Source organism: Setaria viridis, chromosome 1 (genome assembly GCF_005286985.2).
Source record: "Setaria viridis chromosome 1, Setaria_viridis_v4.0, whole genome shotgun sequence".
In the NCBI taxonomy this organism is placed as follows: Eukaryota; Viridiplantae; Streptophyta; class Magnoliopsida; order Poales; family Poaceae; genus Setaria; species Setaria viridis.
Window position 1 is genome coordinate 1,359,549 of NC_048263.2, and position 20,474 is coordinate 1,380,022.

Here is a 20,474-nt window from a genome sequence, read left to right on the forward strand (position 1 = left end):
TGTCCAACTGTCGACAGATTTTTAGAGAGGTAAAATTAGACTTTTAGAGGTAAAATTAGAAAAATTTTGTAGTATTATGAGGTTGTTCTGCAATGTTGTAGGTACTACCTTTGAAATATCGTAAAATAGCCTATACAACGGCAGAATTTTTTATTATTCCTTTCCTAAAAATTATGAAATATTTTGAAACACATAATAATGTTTGTAACGTCAGATGACATCATTTGGAATCTAGAAAAATTTTGATTGATTTTTCTAAAAATATGTTCCTTTCCTAAAAATCATGAAATATTTTGAAACATCACGTAATAACATCAGAGGACATCATTTGGAACATAGAAAAATTTTGATTGATTTTTTCTAAAAATATGTTAACAGATAGATGGTATTTCTCAACAAACATATATAGTTTTCTGGGTAGGAAACTATAACAACCTTTGCAAAACAGAATGGTATATGGATGCATATGTACAGTTTTCTACCTATGCGTTTTGGAACTAAGCTGGAGTTCAATGAGCAGGTCAGATCATCCCATCAGGCCACGACGGCTGTGGATCGAACATTGACCATAGGTGAGGCTACTTCTCCCAGGCACGAGAATCAATTTAATATGGTAATTTCGTGAGAGAATCACCACGCACCTGCACGTGCGCCTATGTTTTGGCGTCATGAGCCCCTGAACTAGCCGAGCTAAGCTGGGATTCTGGGAATTGGTGGGTAGCCTGGTTGGGGTTAGCCGGTTGTTGGTTCCGGCTAATGGGCTTCAACGTGTTGAGTCATAATTGTAAGCAGGCTTTGTACAGTTGATGAGCCCGCTACTCTTTCCAGCCAAGCTGGTCCAACATGCGAAGATAAGATCGTCTTCTACCTTGAGATCCATTCTTCATTTATACTGTCCAAAACTGGTGGGGCGAGGGGAGAGGTGGTTCGCAGGCAAGCCCCTAATCCAACATTGCCCACATGGCTTGGCGACTACTGTTAGCGCGTCAGGTTGTGAACCGCAAGTGCACGGATTATCGTACCTTTTCTATTAAAATATTCCATCTAAGATTTATCAATTTATGAATCGACAGCGAACTACCTAAGGTTTCTATCTAGTCTCACGGATCAATCCTAACATGAAACGTTGATTGCATATGGGAGATAAACCTGATGTAAAGATGAATGATAAGAACACAGGTTGATCACATCCACAAATAAACACCACCAAGGGTAACAAGAGCCTATCGCCTTCTAGTTGCAGATCTAGTCAATAAGTAAGCATATCATGCATCTCATCCAAAACAATCTCTAAACTACTACCTCCGGTCAACCTCCCGAAAACTCCCACCTTATATGGAAGCAGACACTATCACGATCTCTCTAAGGGCACGACCAAGTGAACGTGTCTAAGCATCATGAAAGGTCAACATATCAAATCTAATTTTCATGATTACATAAGGCATGCTATGTAGTTTAATTTAGAATTAGATTAAGGAACAAGCGTATTCACGATAGATGAAAAGTATAAAAGGAGGCATTGAGTTACTAATAGATCAAATAACATAAATTGCATTGCTCACATAATAGATGTATTAGATCATAACCTCCGAGTACATACCATCGATAATCCACTACTAGCTTCTGAACTCCACCATAGCACAACCACGTGCGTAGGGAGGTCATGGCGGCTAGGATTTGGCCTAAGCCATCTCCTAGATAACTCTGAAGACTTTGGTGAATGCCCTAGGTTTCACCAACTTCTGATGGATGGATGCGCATGCTGATGGAGAATGGGCATATTTATAGCCTGGAGGTACTAACGGGGCGAAGGGCATGTCAATCGGAGTTAAAAATGGGCCAGACTGATCGACCCAAGACCTAGGTGATTTCACCACCTTGCCAACCTCAAATGCCAAAACTTTCTATGCGAAAGTTGTAGATCATTTTGAGCTATGCAGTTTAGATACCAAATTCGCTCCAATCGAAGTTTGGATGAGGGAGATATACTTTGTGCAAGATCTGCTGCTTCCGCGGCCTTTCTGATTTTCCAATCTTGAGGATCTTTTAGCTTGACCTCGAGATTGACTTGTCAAATCACCACATACTTCATCTCTAAGTTATCCGGAATGATGGTTCGTCGAATGTGGATACATTAGGAGGATGAATTGGGCTAGCCCGATAGGCCTATGGGTCATGGGCCGATCGGCCTACCCTCTTTTAGGCTCCTCTGGTCCTCATCTTTCTCATGTAGACTCCTTGTGTTGTCCAAAGTCCAGGTCCAAATCAATCCTGTACAAAAGCGCCACTTTATGTCGTATTTCCTGCCATTTTGCAATGTAGTGCAAAATACAACACATATACGGATATGGAGTTATTTCAGGTGCCAAGTGGCTGGTTAGTATAAGATTTAGTCCAAAACACTACTTAAATAGCACTAAAAATGTGGCAATAACGAGCGTCAAAGGACCCTATTATTGTTAATTAAAGAGCATGAACCATGAGGAAACTTGCGTCTCTCCATTAAATACTGGATGAACAAATTTATGCAGCAGCCAAGTAGGTGATCATGGGAAAAACAGTATAGTGCACTCCGTCAACTTTGGTATCTACCAGTTTTGGAAAAAAAAATGACTGTTTTACTCTTGAATCTCTTTTTATCGTAGCTTGTGTACGTAGCAAGCCTATTTAGCATCAATTAGCCGTTGCTATGAGTTCAATGAACCAGTTTAGTGATATTAATGCCATGAAAAGTATATATATTTTGATAAAAAAAACGGCCTCAAGTTCTTCGTTAATCTCTATCTCTGCCAAATATTAAAATACGGAACAAATCCTTCGTAAGTTCTGCCACCTTAGTTTTGACATTCATCCTCGGGGCCTTTGTTGCGTCAAAAATCACGCGTTAACCGATTCGAAACCGTACAGAACCAGCACTTGCCGTGCAAAACCGAAACCAACCTGAACACTTCTGCCTCCGAGGAACTCTGACGCGCAAAAAGACCAGCTGCGGCGGCTTCCCGTGCGCGAGGCAAGCGCTCCCAGCTCCTGGGCCTGCTGGGCCGCCTGGCTGCTGCACGAGGCTTGTGCCGCGAGCTGATTTTCTCATCTAGTCTCTAAAAATATACGACATATCGAAAAATCATATCCAATATTATCTACTTGGGTCCTACTTTATATATTTCAACATAATCAGATATGCACCATTTATATGATTTCCCCTATATTTATTTTCAGCATACTTCAAAAGAAACGAGCTAATTTAGGGATCGAAGAAGAAGAAGAACGAGAAGAAAATCAACAAGTTCTGCAGGATCAAAGAAATATAAAAAAAATCCAATGCATGATGCACAAAAAGAGCTCAATGAAAGTCCAGCCTTTAGCTTTCATCCAGCCTTTAGCATGAAGAAGACGACATCTCCGCCTATACACTGTCTTGCCTCAAGGCCATCAAGATGCTTGCCGCTCCCCACTCATATCCATTGCCATTTAAGGACATGCATGGGGCTCCTCCACGTTGGAGGCCCCAAGCACTGTGAACTGAACACAATCCATGGCCCCAAGCACTGTGAACTGAACACAACCCATGCGTAGTTCAGAGGACATGCACGAGGCTTGTGCCGCGAGCTGCCCTGTGTCCAACACATGCCACGCTCTAGCCTTCCAAGATAGAGACGACATTGATCGTAATTCGTTCAAATTATGTTTTGCATTATAGCATGATAACATATGTGCATAGCATTGACCCGTAGCAACGTACGGGCGTATTTGCTATAATCTCTACCTAATATTAAAGTATGGAACAAAATCTTCATTCTGCCACCTTAGTTTCGACGGTCATCCTTTGAAAAGTGGTCTAGCACCATACAACATGAGTTGGGAACGAATTGATGGCAACTTCTTAGATGACAAGGATCCGTAGCAACGTACGGACACTTCTGCTAGTAACTATCATAAGCCAAGTCGATCCAAAAGGTTAGTACTTCACATTCTCCTTGATTTCATAGTTTTCCACATAGGATTTTATAATTATTTATATTTCGTACATATATTAGCCAAGGAAGTCACACGTTAATAAGTACCATGTCAATGTCCAACATATGTTTGAGCCTTGGAGGAATTTCTGCTCAGTGGTAGCTGCGTGACATAATATTTTGTTTTGTAATCTATGACTCAACATGTATAGTTTCAATTTGCAAGTTTCTATTGTGCAATAGCAGAACTTAATTAGTTGCATGAGTGCTTATGAGTTTCACGTAATTTGTGCTAATTTGGGCACGTACATTGCTCCATGTTGACCACCTCTATGTCACCTCATGATGCATTGCACGTAGAATTTTAGATGATGTAGCGAGGGAGAAGGAGGTGAGAGCAATATATAGACCATCTACATTAATTAAAATTTAGCACTATTAGATGGTGGATGTGCTATTGTACCATATTAAATTTTTATGAGGGATGATGCAGGAGTATCTTCTTTCCTTCCATGGACTCACCATTTAAGGGATGTGGAACTATAGAGAGACAGCTAAAAAATAAAATATCGTAGCATTTGTCTGTTTAAGTCATCCATACATTGTGTGGAGGCTATAGGACAGCACCGTTAGAATTGCTCCCATTGGTAGTTATAACAAGGGAACATGTCTGGGGCAAACCATCTATCCCATGCAACTTTGGAAACTATGAATTAAGGCAACAAGATGCTAATCCAATGGATAGGGTTAGTGAGAGGATTTGTGGCCGGCAGGTGGGGGGACTTAAGTGCAAAATAATCATATCCATTGGATTAGCATCCAAGGTTGCACGGGGTAGATGGTTTGTACCAGATACGTTTACTTATAACAAAAGATTAAAGACAGCACATATTTATCAACCTATATATATAAACAAGCCCATGTGAATACACGGGTTGGCGGTTAGTACTAATAAATTAAAACTTGAAAACGGGACTAACAGTAATTTGGAACTTGAAAATGGGAATTACCAATGGAAGAACAATATGGTCAGTTTTCAGATCGGTGAAGATGCTTCCACTTTGCCAAAACCAAAAGAATCTGGTCCCAGGGCCGTTGTCCACGGCCACTGGGCATCGGCCGTGTGCTGCACTGCACTCTCTGGCTCGTCAGGAAGTGATCTGGCATTAAGGGATCAAGCTGCTGGGGCTTTACAGGATGATGGCGTTTGTGAATCGACGAAATCACTGGGCAGAGCTAGCTGAACTGCTGAAGACTAGGCGAAGGTGGAGATGAAGACAGTGGAGCTTTCAAGCATCGTTTTACTTGACAATTCGCCGCTGCTTTACCTGCTGCTCTGCTATCATGGGATGCATCTTGCAGAAAAAAAAGATTAAGGATCAATGAATCTAGCAGGATAGGTTATCTTCTGGTATTATTGATCGTCTTTCCTCATTTGTAGTTTTCTGCCAAGAGGTAGTAGTGCTAAGTGTTCTGTGACCACAGGACACTCAGTGCAGACCCCTCTTGATCATGTACAGGACACTCTGCATGACGACTTCTCTATTTGCAGTCATCTTATCCTTCTTGTGCATAGCAGAGTTTCCCCTGTCATCATCGTCTCTCAGATCAACCGGGGAGACGGGAGACTTGGATCAAATGGCATCGTTTTGAGGGGACAGCTAGCTCCTTTGTCTAGAGGAGTTTACACGGTAAAACCAGCCACATAGAGGGTTTTCATGGTTGAAAACAACATGAAAAATCAGGGAACTTATCCTTACCTCATCTCCTCACCAAAACAAAAGTTTTATACCTCTTACTACATTATTATTTATCTTGCAGTAACTCTATCAAAACTGTTAAAAAACTTATTTTAGAAATATCAAACACAATTACATAGGCCATACAACCTTTTCTTTTAATGTAGACTCTGGAACATAGAGACAAAACCAGTTACCCTCTTAAAACTAGCACAGCCTTTAGACTCTAGACGTCGGAAAAGTGCAAAGTTATCCTCGGTGAGTTGAGAAGGTCAGAAGGAATGCGGGGCCGGAGAATGGGGCAGGGAAAGTGAGGCTGGCACCAAGAAGTTGAGTAACAAAGGTGAGTTGGCAACGGTTCATTTTGATCAATCCTAGGAGTTTTGAATTTCTGGCATAGCATCCAGCAAGAACAATAATGCGAGGGCGAGTATCCTTAGTTATTTCGTAGAAATTTGTTCTTGATGTAACATGTAGATTCTCCTTCGCTTGTCCTTGTCAACTACTTAACTACAGAAAGCAATGCACAGTAAAATTCTTGACCAATGACCCGTTTGAAAGGGTTGCCTCATTTGTCCAGCCGGAGCTAACACGGTAAGACAAGATAACAGCTACCACCCAGGTCCATGGTGTACTGCTCGTCACTACATTCGTCTATGAGCATCTAAGTCTTAAGTCCAAATGAAACACTGCTACAAGCTTCTCCAGTTCACAATGGCCAAGCTCAACCTTCTGCTTCTCACGCTACTCGTCACTCCCCTCTTCCTCACTTCCAGTTCTGATTCGGTGCGGCCCACCGACGCCGAGCTCCGACCTCTCTTGATCATCAAGAGGGATTGGGGCAACCCTACTGCACTCAGCTCATGGAAGAACACCAGTAGCAACACCACTGCCTCTAGTCCTTTCACTCACTGCGAATGGGCTGGGGTTACTTGCAACGACAACGGCCAAGTGACCGCCCTCTCCTTCCAAAATTTCAACATATCCAATCCAATCCCTGCCTCCATTTGCAGCCTCAAAAAACTAGCGTATCTAGACCTCTCCTACAACAACCTCGCCGGCGAGTTCCCGGCGGCAGCGCTCTACGGTTGCTCGGCACTTCACTACCTCGACCTGTCCAACAATCTCTTCTCCGGCGTCCTCCCAACTGACATTAACGACAAACTGTCGATGCAGATGGAGCACCTCAACCTGTCAACCAATGGTTTCAGCGGTAGTGTGCCGTCGGCAATTGCCGGGTTCCCCAAGCTCAAGTCGTTGATTCTCGACACTAATAGCTTCAACGGGACCTATCCGGGCTCGGCCATCGGCAGCCTCACCGAGCTCGAGACGCTGACGCTAGCAAGCAACCCATTTTCACCAGGGCGTATCCCTCATGATTTCAGCAAGCTGAAGAATCTAAAGATGCTATGGATGTCAGGGATGAACCTGACTGGTGTTATACCCTACGCTCTCTCAGCGCTCACTGAGCTAACTGTGTTGGCTTTGTATGAGAATAATCTTGAGGGCGAAATTCCGGCGTTTGTTTGGAAGCTTCAGAAGCTGGAGATCGTGTACCTTTACGCCAACAGCTTCATGGGTGCAATTGGGCCAGAGTTCACTGCTGTCAACATGCAAGAGCTTGACCTATCGGCGAACAGCCTCTCCGGAGTGATACCGGAGACCATCGGTAACATGACACTGCTCTGCTTATACAACAACTACTTCACCGGGTGGATTCCTTCGAACATCGGGCTGCTCCCCAACCTCGTAGACATCCGGCTATTCAACAACATGCTCTTGGGCACCCTCCCGCCAGAGCTCGGGAAGCACTCGCCACTCGGCAACCTTGAAGTGAGCAACAACTCCCTCACGGCGTGCTCGGGGAAACCCTGTGCTTCAACAAGAAGCTCTACAACATCGTGGTGTTGAACAACAACTTCTCCGGCGTGTTCCCGGCGATCCTGGGGGCGTGCGACACACTGGACAATATCATGCTGCAGAACAATAACTTCGTCGGTGAGTTCCCGGAGAAGATATGGTCGGCGTTGCCCAAGCTGACCACCGTTATGATACAGAACAATAACTTGACGGGCTTTCTACCTAGTGCCCTGTCCCCTAAAATCACACGGATTGAAATGGGGAACAACAGATTCTTTGGCAACATACCAGAATCTGCAACCGGCCTGCGTTCGTTCGAAGCAGAGAAGAATTTGTTCTCCGGTGGGCTACCTGCGGACATGACAATGCTTGCCAACCTTACTGTTTTGAACCTTGCCGGGAACCAGATTTGTGGATCCATACCAACATCCATCGGAGCCCTTGAGAGGCTTAATTCCCTCAACCTCAGCAGCAACCAGATAACTGGAGAGATCCCGGCAGGAATCGGATTGCTCCCGGTGCTCATCGTCCTCGATCTCTACAACAACAAACTCAGTGGTAGCATCCCGGAGGACTTCAACAATAACCATTTCTCCTTCCTGAATCTCTCGTCTAATCAGCTCACCGGAGAGGTGCCAACCGCACTACAGAGCCCAAAGTACAACAGCGTCTTCCTGGACAACCCTAGCTTGTGTGCGGAATCAAACTCTGGCCTACCCCTACCCCCGTGCTCCCGTAATTCTTGGAGAAAGATCATCTTGTCAGTTGCAGCTCTCTTCAGCTTCATTGCAGTTTGTGTTGGGTGGAGCATCTACAGGCGCAAGAAAGACCGTAAGGATGTTACATCGTGGAAGATGACACCATTTCATGCTCTGGATTTCACCGACCACGACATACTCAGCAACATCAGGGAAGAGAACTTGATCGGCAGAGGTGGGTCAGGAAAAGTCTACCGCATCCATCTCGGCAGCCAGAAGGCAGCAGGGAAAGGCGCTGATGAGGCCGGTGGCACTCAACAGTGGCCGTGAAGAAGATTGGGAACGCTGGCAAGCCGGACGGTGATATCGACAAGGAGTTCGAAGCGGAGGTGGCATCACTAGCTGGTCTCCGTCATGGCAACATCATCAACCTCCTCTGCTGCATCTCCAGCGACGACACGAAGCTGCTCATCTACGAGTACATGGAGAATGGGAGCCTGGACAGGTGGCTGCACCGGCGCCGCCGCAAGATTGGGCCGCCGCTGGGCTGGCCCACCAGGCTGAGCATCGCCATGGACGTCACCAGGGGCCTCAGCTACATGCACCATGGCTTCACGAGGCCGGTCATCCACCGTGACGTCAAGTGCAGCAACATCTTGCTGGATCGCGAGTTTAGAGCCAAGATCGCCGACTTCGGGCTCGCCAGGATCCTTGCCAGGGCCGGCGAGTCGGAGCCGACGTCGAGCGTCTGCGGAACATTCGGTTACATTGCTCCAGGTCGTAGCATCTTTAGTTCCACACGACCAGAACGTTGATGAGAAGTTTTCTATGTTGTGAACACACAACCATGAGCTTATAACACGCCTGGACTTTGTGTTTGGGTGCAGAGTACGTGAGCAGGGCGAAGGTAAGCGAGAAGGTGGACGTGTACAGCTTCGGCGTGGTGCTGCTGGAGCTCGCCACCGGGGGGGGGGGGGGGGGGGGGGGGGGGGGGGGCATAGGACGGCGGCACGGAGTCCGGCAGCTGCCTGGCAAAATGGGCGTCGAAGAGGTGCGGGAACAGCAGCCCATGCGTGGACCTGATCGACGGCGAGATCCGGGACCCGGCCTACCTGGACGACATGGTGGCCGTGTTCGAGCTCGGGGTCGTCTGCACCGGTGAGGACCCGTCGTCGAGGCCGCCGATGAACGAGGTCCTCAACCGGCTCATCCAGTGTGGCCGGAGTCAGATGACCCTTGATGATGACGACCACTATGCCAAAGACTTGTGTGGCGATGATTCTTTTGAGTTTATGGTATGACGTGGCCTTGTGCTCAGGTACAGTAGCAATCAGAGGCACCTCAGGCCTTGCAAATTGCAATCGCTATCCAGCTTATTCGTTACGTACCATGAATTCTCAGGTCATCAGTCTAAGACGTCAAACCTTTGTTCCGGACCTCTCGGGTCCAGTGAGTGGAAGCTTGAAAAGCGATGATGTTGCCTCCAAATCTCCAATCAAACTACAAATGCGATCTCCTTCAGTCTACCCATGTAATAAGTATGTTTTGAGGGTAAATATTCAGTGCAAATCCACCCTCCAGTGCAATCGTCAAAACCTGAATTCCATCCATTAGATATGAAACATGCGGTCCAGATAAGAGATCCTGAAAACACAACATGCTTTTACAATCAACCCTCGCGATCCATATGGGACATTTAGTAGTGACATCCTGTTTAATGTTACATTTGCACAAAAATCCCTCCTCTGTCTTCTCCTCCACACCTCTTTGTCTTCTCCTCCACTCCTCCCAATTCGTAGTAGGTGGCATACAATATTTGCAACTTGGAGTGTAGACGGATTGTAACTCAAACGATTGGCTAGATGCAACTCCAGTTACAAAACTGTGGGGATGGTATTTATTGAACTGAGCTAGGAATGTCCCAATTTAATGCGAGACAGGTAATATGTGTCCTACAGTATTTGCAACTTGGAGTGTAGACCGATTGCAACTTGAACCATTGGCTGGATACGACTCTAGTTACAACTACGGGCGTAGAATTTATTGCACTGAGTTAGGAATGTCCCAATTTAATGCGATGAGGGGTAGTAGGTGGCCTGTAGTATTTTGCAACTCGGTGTATAGACCGGTTGCAACTTGAACAATTATTTGGATACAACTTCAGTTGCAACTGCGGATGGTATTTATTGCACCGAGTTAGAAATATCCCTTTTCACACTAGAACGGCTTGGGTGTTAAATGCGAAATGTTCCATGTGGTGGTGGGGGGTTAGATGCAAATTTTGCTGCAGGTCTTGGGAGGCTCATTCGGACCGCATATTTTAGAACGGATGGTCTACAGCTGGGTTTCCACAATTGCACTTGGGGGTAGGTTTGCCTGAATATTTACCCATATTTTGATAGGAGAAGAATCTTTCAAATTAAGTTTTGACCATTAATTTCTTTTATTGAAGTATATTATCACTTACTAAAAACACAAGTCTGTCTCCGAATTACTATGAGTACAAACTTGTTGGTCCAATTTTTAGACAGACATGCATATAATTTGATTAACTGTTGGTCCAAACTTATGATTTGAATTTCTTTATTTTTTTCAGAGTCAAGACACGTCTTGCATTGACAAAATGAACAACTACATGTGACGTTGAATTGTCAAGAACTCGACGTAATAATAGCATTATCGTTGCAAGAAATGAGTATCTGTTACAAATCTCACTCACTAGTCACTACTGCACAAAATTCTAATCCCGCCACTGCTTTGGTCTCTTCTTCGTTCTTCTCCCCGTCGCGGCCCGTGTTCTCACGATCCACAACACAAACTGCCCGGCGCAGCCCGTTTACAGACCCGTGGTTGAACACTTGAACTTCACTGAACCCCATGGAAGCCGGAAGTAAAAACTGAGCCAGGTAAGTTGAGCAACCTTTTTTTGAGAGGTAAGTTGAGCAACCTTAAAGAAAAAAGATGCATCGATCCAAGTCAAAAAAAAAAAAGCACTGCTTCGGAGGTGTGCCTGCGCGCGCGCGCGTGCGCCGGCCCGAAGCAGGCGTTTTGAATTTGACTGAAAGCGGCAGAGTACGTACGCAAGTTGCAGCCAGAAAAAATTGCCAAGTGGTGTAGCGCTTTCTTCCCGTTTTGGAAGTTGTGGAGTGTTGTTGCCGGAATGTGGACTACTGCTCCATCGTCTCTACTTGCTCGCGATGTTTCTCGATCGTGTAACAAGTTTTGTAAACTATCCATGTGTACTCACCCTTATAACACTCATTATATACGCACATACGTAAAACACAACAAGAGGCTGAGTTGTACTATATATGAAAACGGCAAGCACATAGCACATGCTTGGTTGCTGGCCTTCAGTAGCCACGCGTCACAGATGTGGCGTCAAATACAACTGCGAAATGCTGTGGCAGCAAAGGTAAGTAAACAACCAAGTAGGGGCTTCGATTAGCGTGGCTGCCAATCAAACACTCAAGCTCATGGCGCCCTGCTAACTCAGAGATTTGACTTTTTTAGATCAATTGAACTCGGATGGCACACAAGTTACAATTTATAATGAATCTTCCTTCATTATTACTTCCGATTTTTCACTATATTAACTCAATGTAATCTTTGAGTTCGAGCCCTATAAAGTATTGATGCTCCAAGTATTACTGATATGTAGCTGTCCATTAGTAAAGAATAACATCAGGCTCAATTGATTGATAATCTATCTGTTTGAGATTGTAGATCATTTTGGATTTTTTAATACATATATAATTATTGCTATGCATATAGATGTAGGTTATGTCTAAATACATAGCAAAATCTATGTATTTAAAATAGCAAAATAACCTACATTTTATAATGAAGGGAGTACATATTATAGGATTGGCGAACCTAAGCATTTATACCACGGGACTATAAAAATGGGTGTTCGTTAGGAAAACGAAAATGGTTTGTGTGGAGTATAATCTTAGTATTGATTTATTCTTTTTAAACAAAGATATCGAGAGCTTTGTCACACATATATTAATAAAAAGAGGAGAAGAGACATCGGCCTACTAGCTAGCCTCACCTGAATTTTATATCCTTAAATCTTTATCAATATCTTATTAAGAACTCTCATTCCTCCTACCTCTAGTCGTTCATCTGTCATACTGCCCGAGTAGTAATTAACGGAGTTGCATGTATCGACCAGTTCGACTTAAAATCTTAAATTAACAAGCACCAATGCTTCCTCTTTTTATCGGCCTCCGGAGACGGCTCTCATGACCGCTCTATGCCGTCAAGCTAGCCCATGCATTAGAGCGAGTTTCTTCGCTTCAACCCCCCTCACTGGCCACCCCGTGCCACCCAGCTGCTCAGCACCGTGACAGCTATTCTTATCCTGATCTTGTTTTTTCTTTCTCAACACAAGAAAACTGAAGCTTGTAAGTTGACTCATGACCTGTACGTACTGTACGTAGCACGCCGGTGCCTTGATGGCTTGATCCAAGTCAAAATTTTACATCTGGTTGCAGCAGATTTTTTTTAGGATCATCTGGTTGGAGCAACTTGCACACAGATCTCTACAGTGCCAATATGGCAATATACTACACATTGCCGGTCCAGGGTGCAGAGCCCAACCATGTTGCTCCTGCAAGTTGCAGCTGGATAAACATTACACGTTTTGCTCTGTTGGACTGATCGTTTGTAAACTGTTGAACAGATTCACAGAGCCCAACCACGTTAAAAGATGCTCTTTTTTTTTAAAAAAATAGAATTTGAATCAAGGCATGTTGAATGTTGTGAAGCATCAAGTTGTGCAGCATCCCTTCTGGAATTTGGGCTACTAGTTCCTTTGTCTCTTCTCTGTTGCAATTTTTATCACAGATCTGGAAGGATTAATTTTGTTTTGTTTGAGCAAGTACAAATGCAGGGAAACTGGCTCTACTTGCTTCCTCATTGCCCTCTCAGTTTCACAGTATTGTCCTAGTCCACATAAAAGTCACACACTCACACTACAATTTGAACGATTTTTTGAACTAAATTTGAACGAATTTCGTTGATTGAAAAGTACAAACGCACTGCAAAGTGGCCGCCATGCTTGCTTCCTTAATACCCAAGAGAGTTCTTTACAACTCGCACATCAAAGCGAGTAGCTACGTATAGGATCACTTGAAAAAGCAAAAATAGGGCTCGTGGTCTGCTAACCCACATGCCAATGGGATAAACAACTCTTGCAACAGATCAGCTCCAGTTCATTGGTTTCAACTCTTAAGTCTCAACTCCCACCTGCATGCACTATTCTCAAATCCTTCCATTCAGACCGTTGCCTGTTTTTTATCGCAGATTCTTCTCGGTGCCATGTTCACTACAAAGACAGTTGTTGGCACTATTCTATTTGTTTACAGCTAGAAATGGAACTTACATGCCTGTGTTAGTATGATTTCACACACAGCCCCATCCATCTCCGAACAACGATGCACACCATGTTCAGACAAAATGTGCAGTATAAGAATCGCAAAACCGGCACATCTTTAATCAGAGAATCAGAAGCTGCTCAAGCAGACAGTCTGTATCACATTTCCGGGACACAATATACATGATCATGTGTGCGTTACATTTTTCATATTTATACCCTCTGACAAATCAAGAAATGAGGCCTTTGACAGCCCCCCTATCCCACCTTTGTACCCCCACCGCAATGAATTCAATCAAATGGAGATGTACATGTATGCAAACATTGGAACTGTATGGAAGAACTACTTTCCCCGCTCCATTTCTTCAGTGCGCTACTTTGATACACTCTACAACAGGAGTGACGTGCTCACGATGACTGGATGATTGGTTGGTCTGCGAAAGGGCCATATAGCCAGCCTTTGGCGATATGGCGGTAGGCTGCCTCTGTCAAGTGAATGCCATCCCAGCTCCAGTGGGTTGTCGGATCAGCACAAGCAGTCGCACCAGGCTCACCACATTTGGCCGTGACATTGAAGTTGTAAGCAGCTCTCTCAGGAGTCGATGGAGCCCCACAACACGCCCTAGGCAGTTGCTTGGCAAAACCTGTACGAAAAAAAGTCATTAGGTCCCTGCGTAGATGTGCATTGAAATCAAAGGATTAATGCTTGAAGCAAAGGTGTCTTCTGTTTTAATCGACAATAACATCTGCCTCCTTTTTCTCTAGTAGTTGAGACAGGAAAACTGTCTCTGTCAGCACATTCATGCTAACTAAAGTAGTCCCCTATAGGGCAACAATGAAATGGAAGTTCAATAAATCAGGTACAGGTGATCTAGAGATGACACAGACATGGCATCGTTCTAGATCCTGATGGTTGCTATCCTCCTTTTTCCTGTTATTTTATTTTTTTAATTAAAAAACTACAAGGGTAAAGCAAAATGGAGGTTCGTTGTCAGCAAGGAAAGAAAGCAACACCTACAAACAAAAGTGATCACCCAAAACGATGGCTCAGCTAACTGAGCAATTTCTAGATGTTTGTACTTGCCGCAACAAGGACTTGTTAAATTTGTAGTTCAGCTATGCTTAGAAAGCGGAGCAGCAAAAGTAAGCACACTAGGTGTTCACCATTTTATTTAATTGCAGCAGTGCATAGATACTTTTGACGTTATCAAATGTCTATCTTAACAACATGATAAGTAAAAATTTCCAATGAGATTTTAATACCAAAAGGCTGTGGCTTCCATTCATAGAATATGCATGCTTCTCGTAGTAGCTAGTGCAGCTCATAAAACAACATTGTAAAAGTATCAGTGGTAAAACGATCATGCGAAAAGGAACAAGGTTGCCATGACCATGAATTTTAACCAAATAAGAGAGCCACTACAGTGTAAGTTCTCATCCATAGTTAGACTGTCTTAAGGAAAATGTTGGGTCCTGGTACATATAGTGTAACCCATAGGCAAAACATCCTCCTGCAAGCCCCAAATGACCCATTCTGATGGAATCTCATTTTCATTGAAAAGGCCTCCGCTGACAACTATTAATGGGAAGCACTCAAAAGCTCAAACAAAAAGTGTACTAATAGTATTGGTAGCTTATAGCCCCTTTACAGACTAGATACAGGTTTCTAATGAGCAAGGTGTGAGCACCTTTGCTTTCAAGATACTCTGACTATTAAGCTGGTCTGACTGATTTTGAACCCAGGTTGTACTGACCATTCAAAACATCATTTGTATATTGTGCAATCTGCTACTAGAGAAGGTTACAGGCATCTATATCGAGATCCAAACCATCTAAGTATAATATGTTGTGTCTTCCAAGGTGAGCAGTAGGAAATAGTTAACTCAACACCTAAGCATCTAAGCAAAAAGTAAGCATAAACGAGATCAAGAATTTAAGAACTCACCAAACTTCTCAGGCCGAAGCATGAACTGGATAACTGGTGTGTAGTAATCACCATATATGATTCTCACATTGGGGTGCTTAGCCCGGAGCTTCTCAAGCATGGCCTTGAGATGTGCATTGTGCACCCAGGAGAATGTGTTGAACCGGCGGACGCACCCGCTGCGTTCACCATATCCATCTTTTGGCTCATCAAGCATGTTCAAGTACACCGGGAAGCAGCCGGTGGGCATGACACCAGGCACAATCAGATCCACCGCCCCCTCGGCAATTAGTGCCTGCACCACACACAAACAATTGCAGTCGGAACCACTTTCCCTCACAATCAACATTGAACAATACACAGCAAATGGAAGCGAGCTCTACCTCAATACCGTCGGAGATGCCCTGGATGACATCTGGCATGAACTTGTAGGCCTCCGTGATGCCCTTCCCTGCAAAGAGGGGTGCATTGTAGTCGTTGCCGCCGAACTCACCGACCACGAACAGTGCCTTGGCAAAAAACTTCTTGCATTCTGCACAAAGGGAAGCATCAATCAAACCGAGATTCACAGGAAATTTCTTAATTCCTCACATCACGCATCACAGGCGGTACAGCTAAGCTACAAAAGGTGAGATTTTTAGACTTCCTTACCCTGGGTGGAGTTGCAGAAGAAAGGCTTGAGCTCGCGGAACCACTCGATTTGGGTCATGAGCGCGCCGGAGTTCCAGATGACGTCGCCGAGCCCCTTGGCGACGAAGTAAGGAGTGTCGAGCGCGGTGGCGCCGGTGATGGCGAAGTTGGCGCCGTGCGCGAAGCTGGCGTTCTTGGCCTTGGACGGCGGCAGCAGCGGCAGGCCGAACTCTTGCGCTGCAGGTAAGCAAAGCCCAAGGAAACCCGTCAGCCAAACCAAATCTGGGAGGAACCCCCGAACCCGAGGCAACCCGAGAAGCAGGCCGTACCGAGGTGGTCGATGACGAGGCGGCCGTCGGAGCAGCGGCCGGTGGCCTTGCCGAAGTAGGTCTGGCCGTAGGGCAGGCGCGCGGTGGCGAGGAATTCCGGCGTGCCGTTCTGGATGAGGTTGCCGGCGTCCGCCAGCGAGTCCCCGAAGTTGAAGAGCGCGTGGTACATCCCCTTGGCCGCCGCCTCCCTGGATTCCGCCGCGGCGCCGGCCGCCGCCGCCGCAAGAACCGCCGCCACCACCGCGAGCATCGCGCCCCTTCTCCCCATCGCCGCCCGGGTCCTGGGGCTCCCCTAGGCTCCTGGATCTCCGGCGGACGGAACGGAACGGGGAAGGTGGTGGAGATGGAGTCGAGGAGGGGGGAGCAGCGGGGTGGGAGCTAGGTAGCTATCGGCGGTCGGGTGGGGGCTTCTTGTAGGAGAGGCGGGCGAGGAGGAGGAAAAGGGAGGGGTTGGTGGTGGTGGTGGCTGCCGCGGCGTTTTCTTGGGCGCCTGGCTTCCTCCCTCTCTCTGTGCTGGGGCTCTGCGTGTGGTGGCGTGGCTCACTCGGAGTTTGGCGGATTAATTTAGTTAGGCGTGGGGAGTTATTGTGGAGGTGTGGGAAATGGAAATGTGGGGGGAGATTGGAGAAGAAGCGAGGAGGAAGGTGACGGATGGATGAATGGGGAAGGAAGAAGAGGGGGTGGGGTGGTCCGTCGGTCGAGGAACAGCTAGCGGAACGTGAGCAGATTGGGGTAGTTTCGTAAGGAAAAAAGTGGACTACACGGTTTGACTTTGAGAGAGGTCCATTTTCCGGCCTAAAATCTAAATGCGTTGGACTTGGAGCGGCAACCTAACCGGACAAGGAAACAGCAGCCACCGTTTAGCATGCGTAGGGCTTATCTGGGAATGCAGCAATTTATAACAGAGAAAAGAAATAGGAATGGAAAAGAAAAACACAATGGCAATAAAAGCATACAAAAATAGTGGCAAAATATATTATTAAGATATAAGAAAAACACGAGATATTGTGTCCGGAAAGCATGCATTGGGAATTCGAGGATAAGAAATATAATATTGGATTATTAGTAGAAGAAAATACTAGAGGAAACCGGAAAGAATATGTCTATTCGAAGTCGCTACGCAAGCTAGCTAGTTAAAACTAAAAGCTAACTAGAGCTCCCTCAGAAATTGATGATAATACTATATTATTATGGAATTCATAGTTTTCTTGTCCATTATTTATGTTTCCTTCGTTGCCTCATGGAAACCCTTGAAATGGTTGGTATGCAGATCTGGGGCCTGCTTCATTTATACTACATCTGTATTTTTACCACATAATTTCATCCTTTGGTCAGTGAGTTGGTTGTATTGGTTTTTGTTCTTTTATTTTAGTTTCTTATTCTAATAAAAATTTGGTAAATCTCTTGCTGTCGGTTAAAAAAACCCAATCCTTTCTTCATAAACTTCGAGACTTTTTTTAATGTTTATTAGACTGCATATAAGTAATGACATGAAATTCTATTTTACAAATTGATCTATTTTCTCCGTTCCAAAATATAGCTAGGTTTAGATTTATCTTAAGTCAAACATTTACAACTTTGAACAATAATATCTCTAAAAATAATTTATTTCAAAAAATAGGAAAAGTTATACTGCATCCATCCCAAATTATAGGTCGTTTTGACTTTTTTAGGTGCATATTGCTATGCACCTAGATATAATATATGTCTAGATGCATAATAATATCTATGAACCTAGAAAATTCAAAACGACCTATATAATTTGAAAAGGGGGAGTATATTATTGGTTGATTTCATAATGAATTTACTAACATCAGTTTATGTTGTCAATCTTTACGAAATTTTTGGTATTCGTAGGCAAAGTTGAAAAGGTTTGACTTATGATAAAACTAAACGTAGTTATATTTTTGAACAGAGGGAGTATTTACTCTACTAGCATGGAGAATGATGATTATGATTTAGGTTTGGTAGTTGTTGGAGTGCTAATGAAGTGAAAAATGGGAAGGAGGGTGGATTCGTATCGAGTGAGAGTGGCTAGCTAGCAAGTGAGGCTTCGGTGAATCGACTAATAGGTGAGAGACACGTGTGGGTGTGGAGGTGTGAAAATGAAGGGAAATGGTGGAAATGAAGGGGGCATGGTGGTACATTGATGGGGTGATCCCATCCAATCAAACATACTCTAGTTGTGAAAGAGTAAAAGAGACAAGAGGCTTCCATGGATCAAACAACCTTAGAGAGTCACTGACTTATTAAGCGATACAAGATACCTGGTTGATAGTTCTGGTCGATAGACCAATCCATTATCGAGTTCGGTTGCATTGTATTTGGCCAACACGTTATAATTGGTCAAGGTGCTCTGGTAACATTACACTTCGTTGTTACATTAGTCTGACAAATAACTTGTGCTTTCTGTTTCTCACTGAAAAGTAACACTGACCACAACACTATTTTTGTTTGCAAGGGTCAAGTCTAATCATATTCAGTACTAGCCGGAAAAAAAAAGGATACAAACACAACGTGCTACCAAACACGAAAACAACAGTTTCTTTTTAAAAACGAAAAGGAACCAAAGCTACTACAAAAAACAGTGACAGTTCATGAATAAATTTTTTAAAACAAACAAGACTAGAAGAGTCAAGAGCAAGTTTTGTCGGTTGAAATTTTTTTGGTGAGGCGATTCTTTCCCAGCTATCATCCCACTCTCTCTACCATAACATGGGCCAGGCCACCGAGTCAGCAGCCACAGTACACTACCAAAAGAATTAGTCCCATGTGAAAGATTATTTTTCATGTAATCCGAGCGTCCAAATCCTTCACAAAATCAATGAGTAGTAGGGGTTTGGTGAGGGGTCAGCAGCCAGCACCGAACCCGTCCAAACCGAGTTGGTCCAACCATAAAAAAGCCCCCGGAGAGTCAGTGGAGTGGTTTTTCTTCCTCCCAGAACATTGTTGTCAGGTCGTTAGCAAATGCACGTCGAGTTTCCTTTTCTTTTCTTTTTTGCCCAATTGGTGCTTCCATGTGCAGCGCTTGTTTCTTTTTCGTTTTTTCAAGATAAATAAAGCTAGTACAAAGCCTAATCTAGTAGTCATAATAATGGTATTACACAACAGCGGCGTGGTCAAATGATTGAGGCATGGAGCATGGCGGCTAAGGCAAATGCATGAATTTAAAAAATGATATGGCAAACTGAGACCGCAACCTTTTGGGAAACTCAACATGTTGATACATGGCCATCGTATCCTCTATTATGTGGCACATGGATGGAAGGGGAACTTTGGAGTCTTTGGTAGCTAGCTTGGAAAGTTTCTCGGATTTTGCTTCTGTTCTAGTGTGTTTTGAAAGTGGAGCTCGATCTCTCTCTACAAACATAAAATAAAATAGATCAACCTAAAAGAAACTAGACGATTTTTTATTAAGAAAAAGAAATAATCATCTAAATTCGAGCAAGAGGGGACTCGGACCTGGATGGTTAGAGTGCACAATCATACCTCCCATCCTAACCACCCTAACCTGGATGGTAGGAAGATAGGAAAAATTTGATGGCGAATCAATCCATAGTAAGTGGGAATTGGGTCACAATCTTTAGGCTCTCTTTTAAATGGAGGGAAAACAGAGGAATTTGCAAAGATTCAATTGTCATAGAAAATTTTTCCAACAAAAGAATTTGGAGCGACGGATTGAATCCATCCTACAAAGTGCTTTTTTAAAAAAAAGAATGTGCTTTGAAATTCTTATGCAATGGACTCTTCGATGGGAGGGCGGTGTTCCGTGTTATACGGGAAGGCGAGCCCCAGCTCCTTGCTACTGGGCAAGAATCCGCACCGCAAATCCAGAGTACATGTGCAGACCTATCCACACCTTTGGACGGTTCTGCGTCATTTGCCTGCACATTTTTTTTCCTTTCGCATCATAATTCCCGGCCCCGTTAACAGGTCACCAGAAGCTTCCTGCTTCCCCGCA

At 44.4% G+C, this 20,474-nt stretch overlaps 2 protein-coding genes across 2 annotated transcripts; one reads left to right on the forward strand and one right to left on the reverse strand.

The window, feature by feature from the left end:
• Window positions 1-6,384: 6,384 nt before the first annotated feature.
• LOC117847038 (uncharacterized) lies at window positions 6,385-9,724 on the forward strand. The gene is given in 5 exon segments (XM_072290780.1): window positions 6,385-7,541; window positions 7,544-8,560; window positions 8,563-9,027; window positions 9,138-9,229; window positions 9,231-9,724. Coding segments are annotated over 5 exon segments (3,030 nt in total). The 5' UTR covers window positions 6,385-6,406; the 3' UTR covers window positions 9,552-9,724.
• Window positions 9,725-13,723: 3,999 nt separating this feature from the next.
• Window positions 13,724-17,122, reverse strand: LOC117858512 (GDSL esterase/lipase At5g45910). The gene is made up of 5 exons (XM_034741584.2): window positions 16,514-17,122; window positions 16,206-16,421; window positions 15,938-16,086; window positions 15,576-15,849; window positions 13,724-14,274 (listed from the first exon to the last, which is right to left on the reverse strand). Exons 1-5 carry the CDS (start codon window positions 16,779-16,781, stop codon window positions 14,039-14,041), a joined length of 1,143 nt encoding a protein of 380 aa, XP_034597475.1. The 5' UTR covers window positions 16,782-17,122; the 3' UTR covers window positions 13,724-14,038.
• Between the last annotated feature and the right edge of the window lie 3,352 nt (window positions 17,123-20,474).

What these genes read in the sequence shown, in the direction of transcription:
- LOC117858512 (XM_034741584.2), bottom strand. Translation starts at nt 16,781, where the DNA reads ATGGGGAGAAGGGGCGCGATGCTCGCGGTGGTGGCGGCGGTTCTTGCG. An exon ending in CCTCGTCATCGACCACCTCG is followed by an intron (nt 16,422 to 16,513) that starts GTACGGCCTGCT and finishes GCTTACCTGCAG; the next exon opens with CGCAAGAGTTCGGCCTGCCG. An exon ending in GCTTCGGCCTGAGAAGTTTG is followed by an intron (nt 14,275 to 15,575) that starts GTGAGTTCTTAA and finishes TTTTTCGTACAG; the next exon opens with GTTTTGCCAAGCAACTGCCT.